This window comes from Coturnix japonica, chromosome 2 (assembly GCF_054131305.1).
Source record: "Coturnix japonica strain WE chromosome 2, WE-NBRP24, whole genome shotgun sequence".
NCBI classification, from domain to species: Eukaryota; Metazoa; Chordata; class Aves; order Galliformes; family Phasianidae; genus Coturnix; species Coturnix japonica.
Window position 1 is genome coordinate 139,158,133 of NC_140664.1, and position 24,189 is coordinate 139,182,321.

The 24,189-nt window shown below is 68.0% G+C and overlaps 3 protein-coding genes across 5 annotated transcripts; 1 reads left to right on the forward strand and 2 right to left on the reverse strand.

The window, feature by feature from the left end:
• Positions 1–5: 5 nt before the first annotated feature.
• On the reverse strand, positions 6–3,712 carry CDK5 (cyclin dependent kinase 5). Its single transcript, XM_015852784.2, has 12 exons — positions 3,603–3,712; positions 3,439–3,527; positions 3,205–3,272; positions 2,201–2,261; positions 2,058–2,114; positions 1,303–1,398; positions 1,120–1,194; positions 943–1,039; positions 769–838; positions 630–690; positions 479–559; positions 6–379 (listed from the first exon to the last, which is right to left on the reverse strand). The coding sequence occupies exons 1-12, from the start codon at positions 3,637–3,639 to the stop codon at positions 293–295; spliced, it is 879 nt and encodes a 292-aa protein (XP_015708270.1). The 5' UTR covers positions 3,640–3,712; the 3' UTR covers positions 6–292.
• Positions 3,713–3,824: 112 nt separating this feature from the next.
• On the forward strand, positions 3,825–15,232 carry SLC4A2 (solute carrier family 4 member 2). Of its 2 annotated transcripts, none has more exons than XM_015852786.3 (23): positions 3,825–3,963; positions 6,892–7,023; positions 8,796–8,961; positions 9,038–9,270; positions 9,333–9,448; positions 9,524–9,753; positions 9,956–10,092; positions 10,164–10,344; positions 10,412–10,547; positions 10,625–10,808; positions 10,890–11,004; positions 11,185–11,369; positions 11,590–11,803; positions 11,915–12,130; positions 12,258–12,406; positions 12,475–12,669; positions 12,735–12,950; positions 13,068–13,157; positions 13,335–13,501; positions 13,916–14,169; positions 14,252–14,421; positions 14,575–14,748; positions 14,824–15,232. In XM_015852786.3, the coding sequence occupies exons 2-23, from the start codon at positions 6,964–6,966 to the stop codon at positions 14,902–14,904; spliced, it is 3,669 nt and encodes a 1,222-aa protein (XP_015708272.2). In that variant the 5' UTR covers positions 3,825–3,963; positions 6,892–6,963; the 3' UTR covers positions 14,905–15,232. The 2 variants fall into 2 exon arrangements, with proteins under 2 accessions (XP_015708272.2, XP_085396868.1); XM_085540742.1 differs by having other exon boundaries at positions 9,345–9,448.
• On the reverse strand, positions 15,220–24,052 carry FASTK (Fas activated serine/threonine kinase). 2 transcript variants are annotated; one of them, XM_015852788.3, is made up of 10 exons: positions 23,916–24,052; positions 22,665–23,277; positions 20,392–20,862; positions 19,765–19,913; positions 19,429–19,645; positions 19,129–19,288; positions 18,245–18,336; positions 17,520–18,141; positions 17,319–17,433; positions 15,220–15,767 (listed from the first exon to the last, which is right to left on the reverse strand). In XM_015852788.3, exons 2-10 carry the CDS (start codon positions 23,230–23,232, stop codon positions 15,681–15,683), a joined length of 2,481 nt encoding a protein of 826 aa, XP_015708274.2. In that variant the 5' UTR covers positions 23,233–23,277; positions 23,916–24,052; the 3' UTR covers positions 15,220–15,680. The 2 variants fall into 2 exon arrangements, with proteins under 2 accessions (XP_015708274.2, XP_015708273.2); XM_015852787.3 differs by having other exon boundaries at positions 19,408–19,645.
• Positions 24,053–24,189: the final 137 nt, after the last annotated feature.

Genomic DNA, 24,189 nt, shown 5'->3' on the forward strand with positions numbered 1-24,189 from the left:
GGCGCTGGGGGGGATGGAGCTGTTTATGTCTGTAACAAAGACGCATCGCACCCACGTACAGCGCGGTCGGGAATGGGGCGACCCCTGGGGCCAGCTCCGGGGGACCCCGACCGCCGCCAGGGCTGGGGGGTGTGGGGGCCCGGACCCCCATCCTGCTGCTACCGGCACAGTGTGGGCACAGCACGGCCCCGCTCGGCACATGGGCAGCACAGGGTTAAAATCCTAATAAATAGAGGGTGGGGAGGGGGGCACGAGGCGCCGGGTCCCGCTGCCCCCACGGCTCCGTGTGCCCTTAGGGGGGGCAGAAGTCCGTGAAGTAGGGGTGCTGCAGCGCCTCCTCCGCCGATATCCGCTGCACCGGGTTGCACTTCAGCAGGTTCTGGGGACAGAACGGGAACGGGGCGAGGCTGACGGCCCCCCAAGCAGCCCCCTCCCCACAATGGGATGCAGGAACGGCCCCCCCCCCGCCCACACTCACCTGCAGCAGGTCCCGCCCGGTGGCGTTCAGCTTGGGCACCACGTTGACGAGGGAGGTGGTGGCCGGGTACATGGGGTAGGGCTGGGGGCAGCCGTGAGCAACGGGCCCCACGCTGCCCCCCCCCGCCCCACCGTGCCCCCCAACCACTCACCTTGTAGTCGGGCAGCTTGGCCATGGCCGGCCACTGCTCCTCCGTGGGGGTGCCCAGCAGCGTGCGGGGCTGTCAAGGGCCATGGGGAGCTGCGGGACTCTGCCCTCACCCCCCCACACCAACAGCACCCAAAGGATATCGGAAGATCCTCTTCAGCTGGTCGTCCACGTCGTTCCCTGGGAAGAGCGGCCGCCCCGCGTTGGCCAGCTCTGCACAGGGATGGATGGGGTGAGCCCCGATGGGGTGAGCCCCGATGGGGTGAGCCCCAATGGCCGCCCCAGGCGTCCCACAGCCCCCCCGGCCCCACAGCTACCTGCAAAGATGCATCCAGCCGACCACATGTCGATGGAGGTGGAGTAGAGCTTGGCACCAAACAGCACGTCCGGGGGTCGGTACCACAGCGTGACGACCTGCGTGGGGCACAGGGGATGCTCGGGAGGAGCAGGCAATGCCGGGACCCCCATGTGCATCCCAGCAGCCCCCTCCTCACCTCTGCTGAGTAGCAGCGCACCGGGATGCCAAAGGCCCGTGCCAGGCCAAAGTCTGCCAGCTTCAGCTCCCCGTTCTGCAGAGAGAGAAAGGGGTCAGGGGCTGAGGGAGCACCCAGTGGACCCCAAGGGGCACAGGGGGGGGGGGGGTAACATGCTGCCCCTGCCCCCAGCCCAGCACTCACCCTGTTAATGAGCAGGTTCTGCGGCTTCAGGTCCCTGTGCAGGACGTTGCGGCTGTGGCAGAACGCGAGGCCCTTCAGCAGCTGGTACATGAAGGACTGTGGGAGAGCACAGCCCACAGTCAGCACAGCACCACTGCCAGCACCAGCCACAGCGACAGCAGCACAGCAACACAGAACAGGCTGGAAGGGACCCCAAGGATCACAAAGCTCCAACCCCCCCCCACAGGCAGGGCCACCAACCTCCACATTGATACCAGCCCAGGCTGCCCAGGGCCCCATCCAACCTGGCCTTCAACACCCCCAGGGATGGACGGGGCATCCACAGCCTCTGGGCAGCTGTTCCAGCACCTCCCCACTCTCACAGTACACAACTTCCCCCTGACATCCACCCTCCATCTGCCCTCCTTCAATACAATCCATTTCCCCTTGTCCTGCTCTTATCTGCCCATTCACAGAGCTGACTCCCCTCCTTTTTGGAGGCTCCTTCAGGTCCTGGCAGGCTGCACTGAGCTCACCCCGCAGCCTTCCCTTCTCTTCTCCATGCTGAACAAGCCCAGCTCCCTCAGCCTGTCTTTGTCGTGGAGGTGCTGCAGCCTCTGAGCATCTTTGTGGCCTCCTCTGGACCCTCTCCAACAGCTCCCTGTCTTTCCTGTATTGGGGGCCCCAGCTCTGGACGCAGCACTGCAGATGGGGCCTCACAGGGCAGAGCAGAGAGGGACGTGGCCACACACACACACACACACACACACACACACCTTCACGATCTCAGGGTCCAGATCCCCGTTGCAGCTGTCGAAGTATTTCTTGAGGTCCTGCAGGGGGCGGCGCTGCCATCAGGGCACGGACGGGGTTGGGTTTATGGGGGTGGGGGTGTCATTAGGGCCGGATCCGCGCTCACCTGGTCGCAGAACTCAAAGACCAGAGTCAGCTTCTTGTCGCTGTGCAGCACGTCGTGCAGCCTGGGGGGGCGGCAGCAAAGGGTCGGTACCGGGCGGGGAGCACCGACAGCAGCACATAGAGCACATAGAGCACATAGAGCACATAGAGCACATAGAGCACACACAGCACATAGAGCACATAGAGCACATAGAGCACACATAGAGCACATAGAGCACATAGAGCACACATAGCACATAGAGCACATAGAGCACATAGAGCACACATAGAGCACATAGAGCACATAGAGCACATAGAGCACACAGAGCACATAGAGCACATAGAGCACATAGAGCACATAGAGCACACATAGCACATAGAGCACATAGAGCACATAGAGCACACACAGCACATAGAGCACATAGAGCACATAGAGCACATAGAGCACACACAGCACATAGAGCACATAGAGCACATAGAGCACATAGAGCACATAGAGCACATAGAGCACACAGAGCACATAGAGCACATAGAGCACATAGAGCACATAGAGCACACATAGCACATAGAGCACATAGAGCACATAGAGCACACACAGCACATAGAGCACATAGAGCACATAGAGCACATAGAGCACACACAGCACATAGAGCACACACAGCACATAGAGCACATAGAGCACATAGAGCACATAGAGCACATAGAGCACATAGAGCACACAGAGCACATAGAGCACATAGAGCACATAGAGCACATAGAGCACACACAGCACATAGAGCACATAGAGCACATAGAGCACACATAGCACATAGAGCACATAGAGCACATAGAGCACACACAGCACATAGAGCACATAGAGCACATAGAGCACATAGAGCACACACAGCACATAGAGCACATAGAGCACATAGAGCACATAGAGCACATAGAGCACACACAGCACATAGAGCACATAGAGCACACACAGCACATAGAGCACATAGAGCACACAGAGCACACACAGCCCATATCACACACCGGACTCACCTGACGATGTTCTTGTGCTTGAGCTCCTTGAGCAGGCAGATCTCCCGCAGTGCAGAGCTGGGCACCCCCTGCACGGCGGCACCGCACGGCTCGGACCGGCCCGAGCAGCCCCGTGTGCACCGGGCACAACCGGACCGGGCACAACCGGACCGAGCCGAACCGAACCGAACTGAACCGACCCGACCCGGCCCGACCCGGCCCGTCGCTGATCCCGGTGCCGATCCCGGCCCTCACCTCGTCGTCATCGTCCAGCCGCACCCGCTTCAGCGCCACGATCTCGTGCGTCTCCCGGTTCTTGGCCTTGAACACGGTTCCGTACGTACCTACGGACGGACGGCTCAGCCCAGCGGCCCCACACCGGACCCGCCCCGCCCCCCTCCGGTCCGGTCCCGTCGCACCTTCCCCGATCTTCTCCAGTTTCTCGTATTTCTGCATGGTCCCGTCCCGTTCGGTTCCGTCCCGTTCGGTTCCGCTCCGGTCCCGGCCCCGCCCCCGCCCTCGTATCCCCGCCCCTTCCGCCGCCCCTCCCGGCAGCCCCTCCACTTCCGTCCCGCCTCCCGGAAGTACCGGCTCTTCCGCCACGCCGCCGAGCGGCCCCGCCCCTTTAGGCCCCGCCCCGTCTGTCCCCGCCCCCCGCTCCTTGTGCCGCGGGTTCGATCCCCGCCGCCGCCGGGCGGTTCCGGGTGCGGTTCCGGGTTCGGTGTCCGCTCCCGTTCCGGCTGCGCTTCCGGCTCCCGGCCCGCTCCGCCCGGAGTCCCGGTAAGAGCCGCTCGGTCGGTGCCGCCGCTCCGCGGGCACAACACGGCGCACAGCGCACGGCGGGGCGGCACCGGGCACCGGGCTGCGCTTCCGCGCTTCGCGGGCACCGGGGGCGCCCCCCGCCCTGATCCCACGTTCCCGCTCGGTGCCCGGCCCCGTTACAGCGGCGGGTGGGGCCGGGGGCGGCGCTGCGGACACGGCACCGCTACCGACACCGGCCGCCCCGCCCGGACCGGGCCGAGCCCCGCAACCCGCCCCGCTGCCGCCCGGACCCCCCCCGCCGCCCCCCCCGCCCGTAGGAGTGGCCGGGCGCAGCCCCGGGGCTGCAGCACCGCGGGGATGGAACAAAGCGCCGCGCCACGATCCGCCGCCCCGAGCCCGAGAGCGCCGCTATAACGGCCCCGGGGCGAACGGGCACGGACGGAGCGGCGGGACGCGGCGGTGGAAGCGCCGGACGGAACGGGGCCATGGGGTGAGTGGGGCCGGGCCCAGGGGCCGCTCCCGTGGGGCCGCTCCCGTGTCCCCGTGGGGCCGCTCGGTCCCGCGGTGGCGCAGCGCGGCTCCGTGATTCATTTCCTGCCCCCGACGGCTCCGGGGTCACGGCGGGGCGGCACCGGGAGTTTGGGCCGCGGGTTCCGAAGTTGCGGCTCGAACCCGCCGGGATGAAACCGGGGGCGGCCCCGCCCCCCGAACCGCGGCTACGGACACGGGACGGGGCGGCGGCGGCACCGGGACCGAGCGGAACCGCGGCTGAACGGGGGGGAGGAGGGATGGAGGGATGGAGGGATGGATGAGCTCCGTGTCTGCGCCTGGCGGGCAGATGTGGGGCAGCTGTGGGGCAGCTGTGGGGCTCTCGGCCTCTCCCAGCCTCCTGGGCACCGATGTGCAACACAACAGCGTGAGCCTGGGGCGTGTGTGCGGTGCTGGAGAGATGGACGGTGCTCACGGGGGTGGTGCCCATAGGGATGGATGGTGCCCATAGGGATGGATGGTGCCCATAGGGATGGATGGTGCCCATAGGGATGGATGGTGCCCATAGGGATGGTGCCCACCCGGTGCTGCTCACACGTCCGACACCCGCAGCTGCTTCCCGTGAGGTGCTGCCCACCCCCGGCCTTTGCTGCGGGTCTCCAGCGGGACGAGCGCTGTCTGTGCCGGGTGCTGGTCCCGGCCCCGCTGCCCCGTTCCGTTCCGTTCCGTTCCCGTTGCGGTGCCGTGGCCGCGCGGTCCCGGCGCTGTCCCGTCCCGTCGGGGCGCGGTGCCGGTGCCCCGTAATCGCCTTAGCCGGGATCAGTCGGGCAGGTCGAGGCTGGCCCCAGGAATGCTCGGCAGCGCGGGGCGGGGGCAGCGGAGCCGGCTCACGCACTGAGCGGAGCCAGGAGGTAATTAATGGAGCGCGGCGGGGTTGGCAGCTCGATCTCCCTATCGCGGACCTGCCCCGCTTATCTGGATTGTTCCCGCGAACAACAGCCCATTGTGCCGCGCCGGGAGCCTGGGAACGGCGGCACACGGGGCGCTGCGGGGGCACCGCGCCCTGCACCCCCCCCCCCCAACCCCGCACGGCACCTGGGGGGGCTCCGGGCGGCCCCTGACTCAGCCCCCGCGTGGCTCCTTGTCCCGGCACCGAGAGTCTCGTTCCTGTTCTGCCCCGCGGTGACTCAGGCGGCGCCGGGACCGACGCTGTCACCGTTTCCAGTGGGGTCACCTGAGGGGGTCGTGCCCCCTGCGTGGATGTGGTGGAAACGCTGAGTGTACGGCCCTGGGTGGGGGCTGGAGGCTGAAGGTGCCCCTATGGTGGTGGTCCCTATTGTGGTCCCTATTGTGGTCCCTATTGTGGTCCCTATGGCTGTCCCTATGGTGGTACCTATTGTGGTACCTACTGTGGTATCTATTGTGGTACCTATGGCAGTCCTTATGGTGGTCCCTATGGCAGTCCCTATAGCTGCCCCTATGGCAGTCCCTATGGCTGTCCTTATGGTGGTCCCTATGGCTGTCCCTATGGTGGTACCTATTGTGGTCCCTATGGCAGTCCCTATAGCTGACCCTATGGCTGTCCTTTTGGCTGTCCCTGTTGTGGTCCCTATGGCGGTCCCTATTGTGGTCCCCATGGAGGTCCCTGTTGATGTTCCTATAGATGCTGCCATGGTGGACCCCACAGATCTCCCCACGGACGTTCCCAGGTCTGTCCCCATAGGGTCCCCGTGGGCTGTGCTCCCTGCAGTCCCATCTTGTTGCCCGCAGTGGATCCCGGCCCAGCCCAGCTCAGCCGGTGTCCGCGGGGCTGCGATCCGGTGGATGCGGTGCAGCCGCTGCGTTGTTTGGGCTGCAGAGCCCGATTGCAGCCAACGCTTCAGAACGGGCCGGCAGCGCCTCGTGCCAGGCGCAGCAGCGTTTATCGGGGCCGTGCCCGCCCGAGCTGCTGGGCAGCGTCAGGGAAACTCCTGCGCACGGCGGGACGTGGGGCCGGGCGGCTCCGGGGGGCAGGGGGTGATGACGGGCTCCCATGTGAGATACAGTCACCCCTGGGCCCGGTCCGCGCCGTCACACGGGGCCGCCCCCGGCCACAAGAACCGCAGCGCCGAGGGCTCCGCCGCTCACTCGGTGCCGCCCGGGGCAGGTGGGGGGGGGGGGGGGCGCGGGGGGAACCGGCGCCGTCCGTGGCGCCCACCGGGGGTCGGGGGCGGGACGGGGCCGGTCCGCGGTCGGGGTCTCGCCGCGGCGCTGGGCCCCGTCCAAGCTCCGCTGGCCGCGTTGCTCTTGGCGGCCGCCCCGGCGCTCGGCCCCGCGGCCAACACAAACCGTCGCGGAGCCGGTCGCGGGGCGCAGCCCGCAGCGCTGTTTTCTTTCCCTCCCCGGCCCCGGGTCAGCCCGAGGCGACGCCGAGCGCCGGCACCGGGGAACCCGCAGCGAACCGAGCGTGTCCCGCAGGTTATGGTGCGCACACAGCGCCCTCTGAGCCCCCGCGAGAAGGAGAAGGGCTGAGCTGCGCCCCACGGCACCATGAGCCGCTCCCCGGTGTCCTCCGAGCTGCACCACATCGTCTCCTCCGCCTTCGACAGCGTGAGTTGAACCCACGGGCCGGCGGGGGGCGGGGGGACGGCACGGAACGGCGGGGTCAGCGCGGCACCGGGTGGGTCAGCAGGGCACGTAACGGCGGCACCGAGCGGCCCTGCCACGCACCGTGGGGCTGCCAGCCCGGCTCACAGCAGCTGCCCCGGCGCACAGTTATGGGGCTGAGCCGTGGGGCCGAGCTGAGCCGTGGGGCTGAGCCGTGTGTCCGGGCTGCCCGGAGCTTTGTGCCGTGCCGGCGGTGCCGGGCGTTGATCTGAGCGCGGCTCCGCACGTCGGTTCCGTGGTTAATGATTGACCCGTCGGTCGGTCCTTGTGCCCCCCCCGCCCCACGGCTGCGCTGCGGTGGCACGTGACCGGGGCCGGGTGCGGGGCTGGCACCGCGCTGTGCCCCCCCCCATGGATTTCCTGCTGCGCATCGCGGTGAGGCGCCGCCCCGCCCCGCCCCGCTGTGCGGCCCCGCCGGTGTCACGGTGCGCGGGGTTGTGTGGCATCGCCCCCCCCGGGCAGCTCCTGGAGCGGGGATGGCACAACGCCGGCGCCCCGTCCCGGTGGGATGGGTTTGCGGGGGGTCCTCGGTGTAACCGCAGCCGGAGCTGAGCGCTGGGGGCAGGGGATGGGGGGAGGGTTCTGGGGGGGCTGCGGGGTCTGGCCGTGGGGCACCGCCTGGGGGGCGCGGGCACCGTGTGCTCCGGTGGGGACAGGAAGCGGAGCCGTGGGGCAGCGAAGGGGGGAGCTGGGAGGGGGCTGGGGAAGCTCCGAGCTGGGGGGGGTCGGCTCCTGGGACCCCTTTGAGGCCCCCCCGGAGCCCTCGGTGGTGGTCGGGGGGGGTGACTGTGCGGCAGAGGGGGGCACTGCTGGAGGTGGGGGCTGCCGTCATGGGGGGGTCCCGACCTGCGGGGCGGGCACCAGCGGCACCTCCAACCCCCCCCGGCTGCGGGGGGCGGCTCTACAGCCGTGCGACCCCCTCGGCGGGGTCATCCCGGGGGGTGTCCGGGGGGGGGGGGGGGGGGGGGGGGGTTGTGGAAGGGACCGGGCGGTGCCGGGGGGTTCGACAGCGCAGCTCCGAGCGGGATCCGGGCCCGGCCGGGGGGGGGGGGTGGCCGAGCCGCGTTCCGAAGGGCCGCGCACCGCCCGGGGGGGCGCATTCCGGCGGCGCGGCGCATAGCGCTGCCCGGGAGGGGGGGGGGCGGGATGCTGCTGCGCTGCGCTGCCCTCTGCGCTGTCACCTTGAGGCGGTCGGGGCGGCTCCGCGGGTGTTTGCCGAGGGGGGGGACGGAGCCGCCGCCCCCCGCGCCGCCCCCCCCCACCGCCGTGACCTTCCGATAAAGCGCCGCGAGCGCTGCGGAGGGCGACGGCTCCGCCATGACTCAGGTACGGCCCGCATCCCGCATCCCGCACCCCGCACCCCGCCCCCATATCCCGCACCCTGTGGCCGGTTCCCACCCCGGGGCGGTGCGGGCGCAGGGAGGTGACGCGGGGGGTGCGGGGCGCAGAGCGGGGGGATGCGGGGCGCGGGGGCGTGTCCCTCGGGCGCGGGGTCCTGGGACTGTGCGGGGGGGGGGAGGCGCCCGGGGGTGCCAGGGGGGTGTGCGGGATGCGCGGGGCTGTGCGGGGCGGCCGGGCTGGTGCGGGAAGGGCTGCGACCGGGTGCGGGGTGGGCGGACCCGGGGGTGCCACGGGGGTGTCGGTGCCGCGGGGATCCCGCACCACACGGAGCCGTGTCACGCACCCGGCCCAGCCCCGCCCCGTCCCGCCCGCAGCCCGAGCCGCCCGCACCGGGCACCGCTTCGCCGCCGCTGGTCGAGGAAGAGGAGAAGGACCTGAACAAGGCGCTGGGCGTGGAGCGCTTCGAGGAGATCCTGAGCGACGCGCACCCGCGCAGCGTGGAGGAGCCGGGCCGCATCTACGGGGAGGAGGACTTCGAGTGTAAGTGGGGGACGGGGCAACGGGGGAGGGGACGGGGAGCGCGGGGACGGAGCCCGACACCGCACCCCCCGCCCAGACCACCGTCAGTCCTCGCTGCACATCCACCACCCGCTGTCCGCGCATCTGCCGCCCGACGCGCGCCGCAAGAAGGGGGTCCCCAAGAAGGGCAGGAAGAAACGCGGGCGAGCGGCCGCCCCCGGAGAGAATCCCCCCATCGAGGAGGGCGAGGAGGATGAGGAGGAGGCGGGAGACACCGAGACCGAGCGCTCGGCCGAGGAGCTGCGGGGCGGCCCCGGCGACGGCGTGCAGGTAGGGGCGGGGCGGGCCGGGGCGCGGGGCCGTTCCCGGCCGTGCCACGCGTGTCGGTGCAGTTCTTCCTGCAGGAGGACGAGGTGACCGAGCGCCGTGCGGAGGAGCCCCCGGCACCGCCGGCACCACCCGGCCCCACGGCGGAGCCCCACGGAGCCGCGGCCCCGGCGGCGGCCAGGTGAGCGGGGGGGTTGTACCGGGGCCGTGCGGGATGCGGGTGCGCCGCGGTGCCACCGGGCCGTGCGTGTTGCAGCCCCGGCGCCGAGGAGAGTCGAGCGGCCGAGGGCGGCGCCGTGCCCGACGATGGCGGCTCCCCCGGGCGCCCCGCGGGCAGAGCCCAGCCCGGGCACCGCAGCTACAACCTGCACGAGCGGCGCCGCATCGGCAGCATGACGGGCGTGGAGCAGGCGCAGTATCAGAAGGTGCCCACGGATGAATCGGAGGCGCAGACGTTGGCGTCGGCCGACCTGGACTACATGAAGAGTGAGTGGGGCCGGTGGGATCCGAGGGGCCCGGAGCGGGGCGAGCGGGGCCGGGAACGGGGAGCGGGAGGCGGCGGCTGCGTCCTGCACAGCGGGTCCCGCAGTCGCAGCTCGGAGCCTCCGGCACCAACAGGGCCACGACGGCGCCGCCCGGAGGTGCCCGGCCGCTCCTCCCCGCCGCCCACCCCCATCCTGTCCCGCAGGTCACCGCTTCGAGGACGTGCCCGGGGTGCGGCGGCACCTGGTGCGGAAATGCGCCAAGGCGCAGGTTGTGCGCGTCGGGAAGGAGCAGCGGGAGCACAGCGCGCGGCCGCGCAGGTCGGACCGGCAGCCGCACGAGGTGCGTGTTGTAACGGGACGGGGCCGGGGGGGGAGGGGCCGGGACGGACCCGCTGAGCCGCGACCCCGCAGGTGTTTGTGGAGCTGAACGAGCTGGTGCTGGACAAGAACCAGGAGCTGCAGTGGAAGGAGACGGCGCGATGGATCAAGTTCGAGGAGGACGTGGAGGAGGAGACGGACCGCTGGGGGAAGCCGCACGTGGCCTCGCTGTCGTTCCGCAGCCTCCTGGAGCTGCGCAAGACGCTGTCGCACGGTACGGGGCGGGGGCGACCCCCGGGGGGGCGCTCGGGGGGGTCCCGGCTCAGCCCGCTGCCCCCCAGGCGCCGTGCTGCTGGACCTGGACCAGAAGACGCTGCCGGGAGTGGCCCATCAGGTGGTGGAGCAGATGGTCATCACCGACCAGATCCGGGCCGAGGACCGGGCCAACGTGCTGCGGGCGCTGTTGCTCAAGCACAGGTGGGGCCGGGGCCGGGGCCGCGCGGTGCCGGGGGGCTCCGGGCCGGCGTGTCCGTGACACGCAGCTCCGACCGCAGCCACCCGAGCGACGAGAAGGAGTTCTCGTTCCCGAGGAACATCTCGGCCGGCAGCCTGGGCTCCCTGCTGGTGCATCACCACAGCACCAACCACGTGGGGGAGGGCGCAGAGCCGGCCGTCACCGAGCCCCTCATCGCCGGGCACGGCGCCGAGCACGACACGCGCGTGGACGTGGAGCGGGAGGTGAGCGGCCCTGCCTCCCCTCCCCTCCCGTCCCCTCCCGCCGCCCCTCGTCCTCGGGCGGCGCTGACCCCGTGCCCGCAGCGTGAGGTCCCGACCCCCGCGCCCCCCGCCGGCATCACCCGCTCCAAGTCCAAGCACGAGCTGAAGCTGCTGGAGAAGATCCCCGACAACGCCGAGGCCACCGTGGTGCTCGTGGGTACGGAGGGGCAGGGGCGTGGTGGGGGGCGGCTTTGTGTGCTGGGCACCCCGTTGTGCCCCGTGCCAAGCTCTGTGCCCCATACTGAGCTCTGTGCCCCATACTGAGCTCTGTGCCCCATACTGAGCTCTGTGCCCCATACTGAGCTCTGTGCCCCATACTGAGCTCTGTGCCCCACAGGCTGCGTGGAGTTCCTGGACCAGCCCACCATGGCCTTTGTGCGGCTGCAGGAGGCGGTGGAGCTGGACTCGGTGCTGGAAGTGCCCGTCCCCGTGCGCTTCCTCTTCGTGCTACTGGGGCCCAGCAGCACCCACATGGACTACCATGAGATCGGGCGCTCCATCTCCACCCTCATGTCTGACAAGGTGGGTGCCCCATTCCCATTCTCATCCCCGTGCCCCATTCCCATCCCTGTTCCCATCCCCATTCCCATCCCCGTTCCTGTTCCCATTCCCATGCCTTGTTCCTATTCCCATCCCCGTTCCCTTTCCCATCCCCGTTCACATCCCCGTTCCTGTTCCCATTCCCATCCCCGTTCCCCCTGCTGTTGGTTCCCCATGCCCACCCTGACCCCTCTGCCCGCAGCAATTCCACGAGGCCGCCTACCTGGCTGACGACCGGCACGACCTGCTGACGGCCATCAACGAGTTCCTGGACTGCAGCGTGGTGCTGCCGCCCTCGGAGGTGCAGGGCGAGGAGCTGCTGCGCAGCGTGGCGCATTTCCAGCGCGAGATGCTGAAGAAGCGCGAGGAGCAGGAGAGGAGGCTGCTGCTGGAGCCCAAATCCCCCGAGGAGAAAGGTGTGCTGGGTGCTGTGGGTGCTGTGGGTGCTGTGGGTGCTGTGGGGTGGGCAGAGGGGCTGGGGCCAACCATCCGTCTGTCCATCCTCCTGTCCGTGTGTTGGGTTGCAGCGCTGCTGAAGCTGAAGGTGGCTGAGGATGAGGATGAGGACGATCCCCTGCGGCGCACGGGGCGGCCGTTCGGGGGGCTGATCCGGGACGTGCGGCGCAGATACCCCCATTACCTGAGCGACTTCAGGGACGCGCTGAACCCGCAGTGCATCGCCGCCGTCATCTTCATCTACTTTGCCGCACTGTCCCCAGCCATCACCTTTGGGGGGCTGCTGGGTGAGCACCAGCATGTGGGGCAGCCGGATGGGGCAGAGTGCTGTGTGTGCGGGGTTGGAAGAGCACACTGCATAGCGAGGGGCCCTGCCCACCCCATGGGCTGTTCCTGACCCTGTGCTGCCCACAGGGGAGAAGACGCAGGACCTGATTGGGGTGTCGGAGCTGATCATCTCCACGTCGCTGCAGGGCGTGCTGTTCTGCCTGCTGGGTGCGCAGCCCCTGCTCGTCATCGGCTTCTCGGGGCCGCTGCTCGTCTTCGAGGAGGCTTTCTTCACGGTGGGCAGGGGCTGCTCCCGGCTGCGGGGTCCCTACGGCCGCCCCCGCTGACCCCCCTTGTGCTGCAGTTCTGCACGTCCAACGGGCTGGAGTACCTGGTGGGGCGCGTGTGGATCGGCTTCTGGCTCATCCTGATCGTGCTGCTGATGGTGGCCTGCGAGGGCAGCTTCCTGGTGCGCTTCGTCTCACGCTTCACCCAGGAGATCTTCGCCTTCCTCATCTCCCTCATCTTCATCTATGAGACCTTCTCCAAGCTGGGCAAGGTGAGCTATGGCTGCTGTGGCTGCTGTGGCTGCCGTGGCTGCACGTGACACCCCGCACTGCACAGATCTTCCAGGAGCATCCCCTGCACGGCTGCATTCAGCCCAATGGCACCGCGTGGACCAACAGCAGCGCAGCATCCAACGTCACGGCGCAGCGCGGAGCTGCCAAGGTGACGGGGCAGCCCAACACGGCGCTGTTGTCCCTGGTGCTCATGGCCGGCACCTTCTTCATCGCCTTCTTCCTGCGCAAGTTCAAGAACAGTCGGTTCTTCCCTGGACGGGTGCGTGGGGCAGGCGGGACGGCGGCACGGGCACGGGGTGAGCCCGGCTTGGGGGGCAGTGCTGAGCCTGGGGTGGTTGGGGAGGCCGGGGCTGCGCTGACTCCATCCTTCCTACAGATCCGGCGCCTCATCGGGGACTTTGGGGTGCCCATCGCCATCCTGGTGATGGTGCTGGTGGACTACAGCATCCGCGACACCTACACACAGGTCAGCGCCCGGGACCCCCACCCGCTCCCCTTACACCTGAGGGGATTCTGTCCCCCATATGTGACCCCCCTGCCTGGAGCCCTTTGGGTTGAGCCCCGTGGGGATCCCCACTGTGGGATGGGGGCAGCCCTCGCCCCGTGGGAGCCGGTGACCCCACAGCATCCTCTGCCCCCGCAGAAGCTGAGCGTGCCCAGCGGGTTCTCGGTGACGGCCCCCGATAAGCGGGGCTGGGTGATCAACCCACTGGGCGAGAGGAGCGACTTCCCGGTGTGGATGATGGTGGCCAGCGGGCTCCCCGCCGTCCTCGTCTTCATCCTCATCTTCATGGAGACGCAGATCACCACGTGAGCGCAGCGGGGCCGGGCTGGGACGTGCACAGGGCTGGGTGCGCTGTGCCGAGCGGTGCCGTGCTGAGCTACGCTGAGCCATTCCAAGCTGTGCTGTGCCATGCTCTGCTCTACCGTGCTGTGCTGAGCCTTGCCAAGCTGTGCCATGCCGTGCCATGCTGAGCCATGCCCAGCTGGGCCATGCTGTGCTGTGCGCTACCAATCCATGCCACGTAGTGCTGAGCCTTGCCAAACTGTGCCATGCCGTGTCAGGACAACCTGTGCCATACCATGCTGTACTGACCCATTCCAAACTGTGCCGTGCCATCTTAAGCTATTCCATGCCGAGCCATTCTAAGCTGTGCCGTGCCGTGCTGAGCCATGCCCACTGCGCTGAGCCGTGCTGAGCCAACGGTCCGCCCTTGTGCCCAGGCTGATCATCAGCAAGAAGGAGCGGATGCTGCAGAAGGGCTCCGGGTTCCACCTCGACCTGCTGCTCATCGTGGCCATGGGAGGTTTCTTTGCTCTCTTCGGGCTGCCCTGGCTCGCGGCCGCCACGGTGCGCTCCGTCACACACGCCAACGCCCTCACGGTGATGAGCAAAGCGGTGGCACCGGGGGACAAGCCCAAGATCCAGGAGGTGAAGGAGCAGCGCGTCACCGGGCTGCTGGTGGCCGTGCTGGTCGGTAGGTGCTGCTGGGACGAGGCCGCGGGGCTCCGGCGTCCCCTCCCTGCAGCCCGGGCTGACTCCCCGCCCTCGGTCCTTAGGGCTGTCCATCGTCATCGGGGAGCTGCTGCGGCAGATCCCGCTGGCTGTGCTCTTCGGGATCTTCCTCTACATGGGCGTCACCTCCCTGAACGGCATCCAGTTCTACGAGCGGCTGCAGCTGCTGCTGATGCCCCCCAAGCACCACCCCGACGTCCCCTATGTCAAAAAGGTCGGAGGGTCCCGGGGATCTTCGGGGATGGGCTGGGAGAGGCCGGGCCCTGCCCGGGGGGCGCCGGGGCTGCAGGAGCCGCATCGCAGGGAGGGGACACGGGTCGGGGTTGTGGTGCGGGGTCCCACGCGCCCTGACGGCCGCCCGCTTTAGGTCCGCACGCTGCGCATGCACCTGTTCACCGGGCTGCAGCTGCTGTGCCTGGCCGTGCTCTGGGCCGTCATGTCCACCGTGGCTTCCCTGGCCTTCCCCTTCATCCTCATCCTCACCGTGCCGCTCCGCATGTGCCTGTTGAGCCGCATCTTCACCGACCGCGAGATGAAGTGTGTAAGTACCGCCCGGCGCCGGGGGGCGATGGGAGCTGCCCCCGCCGCCCCTCACCCCGCACCCCCCCCCCCCCAGCTGGATGCGGACGAGGCCGAACCCATCCTGGACGAGCGGGAAGGGGTGGATGAGTACAACGAGATGCCGATGCCGGTGTGAGCCCCGCGCCGTCGGGGCTCCGCCAAAGAGAAGCCGCCCCGCCGCCGTTATGGGGGTGGGGGTAGGATCCCCTCGGCCCCGTCCCGGCGCGGAGCCCCCGCCGCTCCCAGCCGACAATCAGGTGTTTCCAGACCCCGCTGTTATTTCAGGGGGTGACTCAATGCAATAAACGCGCGCTGGGCTGAGGGGAGCGGAGCCCCCCCCCGCTGCCGGCAGCCCCGGGGGCCGCGGAGCGCTGCCGTCGTGCCCCCCCCCCCTCCCCGCCCCCCGGCGCTGCGGGCCGGGCGCCGCCCCCTGCGAATAAAGAGACCGGACTTTGCACACTTTTCACCGGTTTTATTGTAAAGTTCTCCCCGCTTCCCAAGCTCCCCCCTCTCCTCCCGCACCCGGCCCCGCAGCATCCCCAATACGTGGCTGTCACAGCCCTGGGGGGCCGGGCGCAGCTCCCCCCCCACCCCCCCTCCCAGCAGCGTGTCGGGGACCCCCAGGAACGCCAGGCCCCTGCGGTGACCCCGGGACCAGGGCTGAGGGCCCCCAGCCCCACACATCCCCACGCTCCCCCCACACACCGTCACGTCGCGCCCCCTCCCCACGCTATCGGCAATAAATATCTCACACCACCTCGGCCCCACGTGGCCGTGCCCCCCACCCCCCTCCCCCCCTTTCCTCCCCCCACACGGGCGGCTCCATCTTCCCCCCCCCCCCTTGGGCCGGGGGCTCCGTGCCCCCCCCTCTCCCCCCTCCCCCCGGCGCCCACCCGGCGGGGGCTGAGCCGCTCAGAACCGCAGCTCCCTCAGCTTCTGGCGCAGGTAGAGCTTGGCCTCCTCGATGCCACTCACCTTCTCCAGCTCCGTGTAGGGCAGCTGCAAAGGGACAGAAGCGGCAGCACCGTGTTACACGCTGCCCAGCTCAGCAGCCGCCTCCACCCCCCGCAAGACCCAAACCCACAGCACCAGCCCCTGGGTGAGGAGCTAATGATGCATGGCTGAGCCCCGCAGCAGAGCAGCCCCATTCAGCCCCACATGCACCGCAGTGGGGCTCTGAGTCCCAGCCCCACGCTCACAGTTGGGCTCTGGGCCCCACGCAGCTCCGGGGTCACAGGAGGACAGTTGGACAGTCCTCCCTCCCTCCCGCCCAGGAAACGTGAGCAAACCACAGCCCTGCGGAACTGCAGCTGCTGCGGATGGGAAAGCACAGGAGCTGCTGGCAGGGAACCCAATGGTTCCCAATGGCGTGATGAGAAACAGCAGCACAGGAAGAGCCATGAAGGGGTGGGGGGAGAAGCCTGGATGGAGACCAGCAGAGCTCCCAGCCCACGGGCTGGGGGCAGCCCCATGAGCCACACAACTGCCCCAGCTGCAGCACGGCTCCTTGCACGAGAGCCAGCAGAGACAAGCAATGAGAGCAAGGAGAGCTGAGCGTGAAGCAGCTCCTGCAAGAAGTTAAAGTGCCTCGGGCTCCCTGTGAAGGGATGGGCAAACAGCACAGAGCCCTGTGTAACCGCAGAAGGAAACCACAGCTGTGTCACACAGCCCGACTGGGCAGCAGACTCCAACCCAGCAGCACTGCATGCAGCGGGGGGAGGGAAGGAGCAGCCATGGAGCCACAGCATGGCCTCCAATGGGACCCGCGGGGACCTGAGTCCAACCCCCGGCTCCACACAGAGGCAGCACAGAGCAGACCCTGTGTCTGTCCAGCAGCTCTTCAGCTCCGGCAGCTCAGGGCTGCGCACCCCTAATCTGAGCACCCCGACCCCTCTGTGCAGCTCCAGGCTGATCCCTCACACCCCACTGCCATCCCTGCCCCCCCAGCGCAGTCCCTCCCAGCACTGCAGCCCCACAGGGGCTCTGAACTGCATCCACCACTGGTTACACAACACAGAGCTGCCTGGCTCTGGCAGGCTGACCAGCAGCAGGAGGGCAGTAAGAAGCTTTAAGCCGTGCGTTATGGCACCGCTGGGCCCGTGTGTGCCCGTAATTCAGGTGGCACAGGAGGAGCAATGGAGGGCAGGGGGCCCACGGCGCTGAGCTGCTCCCTCACAAAGCTCAGCCCTCGGGCTGCCACCAACAGCAGCGGTCACACACAGCTGGGAGCGGGGCTGAGCCGACCCACCCAGCGCAGGGCTGGGACCTGCAGGAGCGGTGGTGGCAGTGGGACAGCTGTACCCACACATGGGGGCGGCCACGTGCCTCCCCCAGCACAGCCCACAGCGGGGTTGTGACCCCAGCACAGCCAGGGGGAAATACCCAGGATGGGAGAGGGCAGATGTCAATGGGGACAGCTGCTCCCAGGCAGCACTGAGATAACACAGCTCCGAGCCGCTGCCGTCACACCCCACATCAGGCCCAGCCCCACACCGCAGGGACACGGAGCCCATCTCTGCCCCACAGGAGGGGCTGCGGCGCAGCACTCACCTGCACCAGACAGTATCCCAGCAGGCGCAGGTGCCGGTCCCGCATGGCGCGCGAGCCCACCAGGATGTCGGAGTTCTGGCAGTAATGCCACTTGTCATTGACTGACAGCACCACCCTGCAGGGACAGAGCAGCGTTACCCCCCCATGGAGGCAGCCCGGCCCTGGGGGGGGATGGACACACGGAGCAGCTCTGCTCGGTACCTCTGAATCTCGTCGGCTGCTGGTGGCCCCTCGGTGGGAGCCCTGGCTGGGCCGGGCCGGCACGGTGAGGGTGGGGGGCAGGCGTCCTCGGTCGGGGCTGGGCTGCGACCCTCTGCTTCCTTGTGGGGCTGCTCCCCCTGGAAGCAGGAGCGCTCGCGGCCGGGGCAGGCGGCCACCTCCTCCTCCAGGATCTTCCCAATGGGGAACTGGAAGAGGGTGGTGGCGGAGGAGCCCCGCGGGGAGCAGTCGGGGGTGCCGGTGGGCTGCGCCGAGAGGCACTCGGAGGGACTGCTCAGCGTGGAGCTGCCCTGGCTCTCCAGGGAAGACTCTTTGCTCAGGGCGCAGTAATAGTCCGAGGGGGGCTGGTAGCAGGGCCCCCCCGGGGCCGGGCACAGCGTGGACAGGAAGCGCCCCGCCAGGTTGTTGTCCCTGCGTGATGCCGGGGGGCTGCCGGGGGGCTCCGGAGCAAAGGGGGCAAAGTCCTGCAAGTCCGAGGTGAGCGCCAGGACGCTGGAGCGCAGGGAGATGGCGGCGGGGGGGGCGGCCGGGGGGGCCTTGGAGGCTGCAGGGACACGGGACAGGGGCAGCACCGTGCCCGAGCGGTTAATCCACAGCAGGAAGTCTGCGGAGAGAGCAGCGGGGTCAGCAGCTCTGAGAGCTGCCACAGAGCACAGGGCCCTGCTGCACAGACCCCCCCGGCAGCACACCCACCCACCAGCAGTTACCTGTGCAGTACCCCGGGGGCAGCACCTCGTCCTGCCGGTAGCACTCCTCCCCCACCAGCTGCCGCAGCGCCTCGGCCACCAGCCCTTTGTAACTGAGGGGGAAAGCACACGGGGTGGGCACATGGGGACAGACCCAACCCAGCACCACCACAGCCACGCGAGCCCCTCACTGACCACAGCGTCCCGGAGCTGCAGGGGGTGGGAGGCCCCTCTGGAGCTCCCCCACTCCATCCCCCCACAACACAGGGGGGGTTGTGGATCTCCAGAGGAGACTCCCCCACCTCTCAGGGCTCCATTCCAGGGCTCTGCCACCCTCACAGCACAAATTGCTCCTCACATTCAGATGGAACTCCCTGGGCTGCACTCTGTGCCCGCTGCTCCTTGTCCCGACGTTGGGCAGCACCAAACAGAGCCCGGCCCCCTCCCCCTGGTCCTCTCCCTTCAGACACCCATCAGCACTGCTCAGAGATCCCCCTCAGCCTTCTCTCCTCCATGTGCACAGCCCGGATCACCTCCCTCGCCCTGCTGGTCTTGCTCTCTGCAGTGCATTCCAGGGTCCTATTGGCCTCCTTGGCCACCAGCACACGCTGCTGCCCATGGTCAGCCTGCGGTCAAACCACTGGTTGACTGTTGGCCGTCACAGCCCCCAGGTCCTTCTCCTTAGAGCTCCTTCCCAGCAGCTCGGATCCCATCCTGCACCCACGCTGTGATGACTCATCTCTGGGAGCAGAACCCCACACAGTCCATGCTGATCCTCATCGGGTTCCTCCCTGCCCAGCTCTCCAGGCCGTACCCACAGCCACATCTGCATCTCTCATCCCCAGCAACACCTGGGGGTCACTGTGAGGGCCGGGCACTGGAGCCCCCCCTGGGCCCCCTCTCACCTGTATTTCCTGTTGGCCTCGTCAGCTGTCAGCGCGTGCTCGAACATGAGGACGCGATATCGCGGGTCGAGGCGCGGGCCGCTGTAATCGTGGAACTCCAACTCCACAGCAGCATCCAGCAGAGAGAGGTAGCGGCGCACAATGAGTGCGTAGGGGCTGCCTGCAGGACAGGGGGTGGCTGGAGGGGGCCCGGGCTGCCCCTCACCCCCCAGGACCACCCGCTGCAGCGCCCCATTCAAAGCCACCCCCGACCCACCAGCCCCCAAGTGCCGGGTTTACCCTGGGAAGAGCCCGACGTACTCATAACGTTGGTGATGAAAGCCGGAGAGAAGACTTGATGCAGGACAGACTGGGGGAAGTGGCTGAGCTGGAACATGGACATGAGGATGTTGACGGTGGCCAGAGGCGAGCTGCCTGCCTTCTGCTCCAGGATGGCCTCCAGCTTGGGGAAGAGCTCGCTGTGGTTGGACGGGCGGTAGTTCATCCGGCTGAAGGGAAACACCAGCTTCTGGATCACCTGCGGCCAAAGGAGGAGTCGGGCTGGTGGTATCAGGCCCGGGGACGCATGCGGTGATGCAGCAGGACACGCTCCCCCCGGCACCTGGGCAGCCCGTCAGGCCGGGCAGCAGCACCCACCTTGCTGTCCAGCTGCTCCCCACGCTTCAGGAGGAAGTTTGCGATGGTGTCCAGCAGACGCGGCTCACGCAGCCGGTGCCGGGCCACGTACTTGGCAATGAGGGCCATGGTGTAGGGGGTCAGGTTCTCAGCCTTCCTGGGAAGCCACTCTGCACAGCAAAGCACAGCCGGGCGTCAGGCCCCGTCCTGAGTGCTGCCCTCCAGAAAGGACTGCGGTGTGGGCAGTGTGGGTCACGGGGAGGCAACGTGGATAGGGAGCTAGAAGCGTCTGGATAGGGAGCTAGGAGATATGGTTTAGGGCTGTTCTGTAGGTACGGTAAAGGGAGGATGGTTGGACTAGATGATCTTATAGGTCCTTTCCAACCTTGTGATTCTATGACGTGGCCAGAGCTCACGCAGCTGGGCGTGGGGCTGCAGGCAGGAGGGCAGATCCCCACCACATGCACCACAAGGCCCAGCCAAAGAGCAGCAGGAGAGTGCACAGAGTGGGGACGATCCCACAGCAACCCCGCAGACACCAACCCAGTGCCTGACAAACCCAGCAGCTCCACAGCCTGGCAATACACCACGGGGCTGCACAGGCAGAGCCAGCACTGAGGACAGGCCTCCCCACCGCGGCGCCCTCACCTGCCATGCTGCGGATGAATCGCTCCTGGCGGTTCTCGTAGAAGAGCTGCGAGCTGAAGATGGCCTCCAGCGCCTTGTTGTTGGCCTCCTGGGCGCACAGGGCCAGCATCTCATCCAGCAGCGCCAGCTCGTGCTCCCGCATGGCGCTCACCTGCCCCAGCGTGTGCCGCACCAGGCGCAGGATCTTGCGGTTGTTGATGAGCTGCTGGTCGGAGGCCGGGTGGCCCTGCAGCGCCTGCGCGCGCAGCCGGTAGTAGGAGAGCAGCAGGAAGAGGGTCTGCGGGTGCCGCTCCTTCTCCAGGTGCCGCTCCAAGCTGCTGAGGCACGACTCGACCAGGGGGTGAGGGCTGGAGGGGTGCAGCCGCATCACGCTGCTGAACACCATGGACACGTCCTTCTGGTTGAAGCGGCCCAGGCGGTTGCGGGACTCATCCTCCAGCACCCGAACCAATGGGGACTCCCCGGGCAGCCCTGCAGCAAAAGGAGGCGTTAGGGACCACAGAGCCAGCCCAGCAAAAGGGGCAGTGCTGGGGGTGGGATTGTCGTGGGGAGTCAGAGCAGGTGAGAGAAATGGACAGAGCAGAGAAGACAATCCTACAATCACTGAACAGCCTGGGCTGCACAGGCCCACAGTGCCCATCCAGCTCCAACCCCCTGCTGTGTGCAGGGTCACCAATCAGCAGCCCAGGCTGCCCAGAGCCACATCCAGCCTGGCCTTGAATGGCTGCAGGGATGGGGCATCCACAGCCTCCTTGGGCAACCTGTTCCAGTGCATCACCACCCTCTGGGGGAAAAACTCCCTCCTAAGATCCAACCTAAACCTCCCCTGTCTCAGTTTAACACCGTTCCCCCTTGTCCTATCAAGGCCAGGCCAGCACAGCAGCACAGCAGCACATCGCTCTGCTGGCAGCCATTCCACCACCATAGCAGAAGCTGTTTGGTTTATCCACAAAAATAAGCCTCCATTTCCATGTCCGGGTCTTTGTGAGGCTGAATAATGAATGCGTCCCAAAGCGCTTTAAAGACGTGTTTTGTTTGGAAGACAAATGGAGCATCAACACGAGGCTGAAACATGACCTGCCCGCGTGCAACACAACTTTATCTCTCCCCATTTCTAACTCCCCCTTCTCGTGTTTTGCAGCTCAGCCGCGGCCCTTCAGAGCCAGCTCCTGGGGGAAATACCTTCCTCTGGCTCTGGACTCATTATTCAACCACAGAAAGACGAGAGGCCGCGTGCACAGCGCGGTCATGGAAGAAGGCAAAGGCCGGTGCTCTGTGTCAGGAGGGATCTCCTCAGCGGAGGCACAGAGCGTTCCACACACCGCAGGAGGCCCCAGGAGCCACCGCTCAGCACAGCCAGACGGGGAGGTTCCAATTTTCAAAAGGGCTTTAAAGAAGCCGAGGCAGCATGGGGTAACTGGCTGCGTTTTATCGTTAATCAGGAATCAGTCAGAAGGTGGAAAGTGAAGAATTGGTCTGAGCAGCTGCTTTGTTCCTTCGGAGGCCTCCGAAAGGCGGGTGAGCATTTTTATTAATGAGCTGGAGCGCGTGGGGAGGGCGAGGCAGGGGAACAAAGTGTGGGTCAAAACCAGAGCAGGCCGGGGGAGCCCAGCTCGGGGAGAGGTGCGGGGTTAGCAAACACAAAGCGCTGCCGGGGGTGGGGGGGGAGCAGAACCTCCCCTCCCCCCCACCTTCCTTGGGCAGGATCTCGAGTTACTGCCTCAGCCCCCAGCACGGTGCAGGCAGCTCAGCTCAGCTCGGGAGCAGCTCGGCACAGAGCTCGGCCCAGCATGTGGCTGCCGTTACCACAAAGCAAACACGATGCGTGGGACACAGGGGCACAGGACTGGAAGGAACACTCGGGTCAGGGGCCGGGCACCCGCTGCCACAGGCAGCCAGAGCCTAATCCCCTCCACAAGAGGTGGGAGGGAGCACGGAGAGCCCTCATTGGCCTTTAACGAGGGCTTCACCAATGAGCCCTCAGCACATCGCCACAGGCCAGAGAGGTTCTGTGATGCACAGTTGGAACGCAGGCTACGAGGAGCCACCTGACAACCTGCACGTCCAGCCCTCGGGCCACGCAGGCTGGGAGCCAAGCGGGCTGTTCCTCTGCAGCCCCAGGCGCAGCTCTGCAGCCACGGCGTGGTCTGACCTACACGGAGCAGCTCGGGCTGTGATTCCTGCTCAGCACAGCACAGCTCTGCACACCCGGAGCTCTGAACTCTGCGCTCACTGCAGGATGCTCCCATCGCTGCCCCTTCCCGGCCACTCACCCAGCGCGGCGGCAGCGTACAGACAGTTGACGATGCTGAAGTTGTCGAACTTGGAGCAGCCGCTGATGATGGCCTGGCACAGCGTCTGGAACTCGGGCTGCTCCAGCACCGGGCCGGGCCGCCGGCTCTCCCCGTTGAGGGCGGCCGGTCCCTGCTGCTGCTGCAGGAGCTGGCCCAGCTTGTGCAGGGCGATGGGGTAGTGGCTGGCCGACACCTTGCCGGGGTTCTGCGTCACCCAGCGCAGCACTTCCCCCACGCTGCGCGAGCGCTCGATCAGCCGCTTCATGGTGAAGAACGTGTCGTAGCTCATCTTCTCGTGGATGAAGTTCCAGCTCTTCCTCTTGCCGTGCCCGCGGCTCCTGCCCGCGTCGGCGGGGATGGCGTGGAGCAGCCCATGGCCGTACGGATCCAGCGGGAGCAGCAGCGCGCGCGGCCGGGCCCTGCCCGCGCAATAGCAGGCGGGATGCACGGGGTGCACGGGGTGCACGGGGTGCATGGCGGCCCCGCTGCGCTCAGCCGGGCCCCGGGGGCGGCTCAGGGCGCGGAGCCATGGCAGCAGGCGCAGCATGGCGCGGGCCGGGCGGCGCGGGGGGCTCCGCGGGACCGGGGGACCCTGCGGGGAGAGCGGCGGTGAGAACGGCGGGATGGGGGAACCGGGACAGAGCACCGGGACAGAGCACCGGGACAGAGCACCGGGACAGAGCACCGGGACAAAGCACCGGGACAAAGCACCGGGACAGAGCACCGGGACAGAGCGCCGGGACAGAGCACCGGGACAAAGCACCGGGACAGAGCGCCGGGACAGAGCGCCGGGACAGAGCACCGGGACAGAGCACCGGGACAAAGCACCGGGACAGAGCACCGGGACAAAGCACCGGGACAAAGCACCGGGACAGAGCACCGGGACAGAGCGCCGGGACAGAGCACCGGGACAAAGCACCGGGACAGAGCGCCGGGACAGAGCACCGGGACAAAGCACCGGGACAGAGCACCGGGACAGAGCGCCAGGACCGGACCCAGCCCCGGCTCCATCCCCGCCCGCCGGTCCCCCCGTGCCTCACACCGCCCCGCCCGTATCCCCGCCCGCTCCCACCGCCCCACGGACCGCGGCCGCCCTCCCTCCTCCCTCCTCCCCCCGCCCCCCTCAGGCGGCACCGCGCCCGGTACCGGGTCCCGCCGACCCCGCCCCCCGCAGCTCCCGCCCGCTCCCCGCCCCGTTCCCGTCCGTTCCGTTCCCGTATCCCCCCCTACATGGCGCTCCCGCTGGACCCGCCGCGCCCCGGCCGCTCAGCGCCGCCCGGACACCGAGTCCGCCATCTTCCCGGCAGGCCCCGCGGCGGCAGGAAGAACCAGGCGCCGCCCCCGAGCCGCGATCACTTCCGGGGCGGAGCCGGGGCGCGGTATGCAAATAGCCGCGGGAAAGGGCGGGGCCGGGACCGCAGGCGCATGCGCAGTGCTGCACCGCTGGACACGGGGCTCCGAGCGCAGCCCAGAGCGCATGGCAGGGCGGGGCCGAGCTGCAAGC

Bases quoted from the DNA above. Each gene is read 5' to 3' on its own strand.
- FASTK (XM_015852787.3), bottom strand. From the start codon at position 23,232: ATGCTGCGCCTGCTGCCATGGCTCCGCGCCCTGAGCCGCCCCCGGGGC. The intron at 18,337-19,128 runs GTGAGAGGGGGC...TTTCCCCCTCAG, and splicing joins GAGGCCAACAGGAAATACAG to TTACAAAGGGCTGGTGGCCG. The intron at 17,434-17,519 runs GTACCGAGCAGA...CTGTCCCTGCAG, and splicing joins GCAGCCGACGAGATTCAGAG to GGTGGTGCTGTCAGTCAATG.
- SLC4A2 (XM_015852786.3), top strand. From the start codon at position 6,964: ATGAGCCGCTCCCCGGTGTCCTCCGAGCTGCACCACATCGTCTCCTCC. The intron at 10,548-10,624 runs GTGGGGCCGGGG...CTCCGACCGCAG, and splicing joins GCGCTGTTGCTCAAGCACAG to CCACCCGAGCGACGAGAAGG. The intron at 11,005-11,184 runs GTACGGAGGGGC...TGTGCCCCACAG, and splicing joins GGCCACCGTGGTGCTCGTGG to GCTGCGTGGAGTTCCTGGAC.
- CDK5 (XM_015852784.2), bottom strand. From the start codon at position 3,639: ATGCAGAAATACGAGAAACTGGAGAAGATCGGGGAAG. The intron at 2,115-2,200 runs GTGAGCGCGGAT...CGCCCCCTGCAG, and splicing joins TCTTTGAGTTCTGCGACCAG to GACCTCAAGAAATACTTCGA. The intron at 1,399-2,057 runs GTGTGTGTGTGT...GCTCTCCCACAG, and splicing joins TGGACCCTGAGATCGTGAAG to TCCTTCATGTACCAGCTGCT.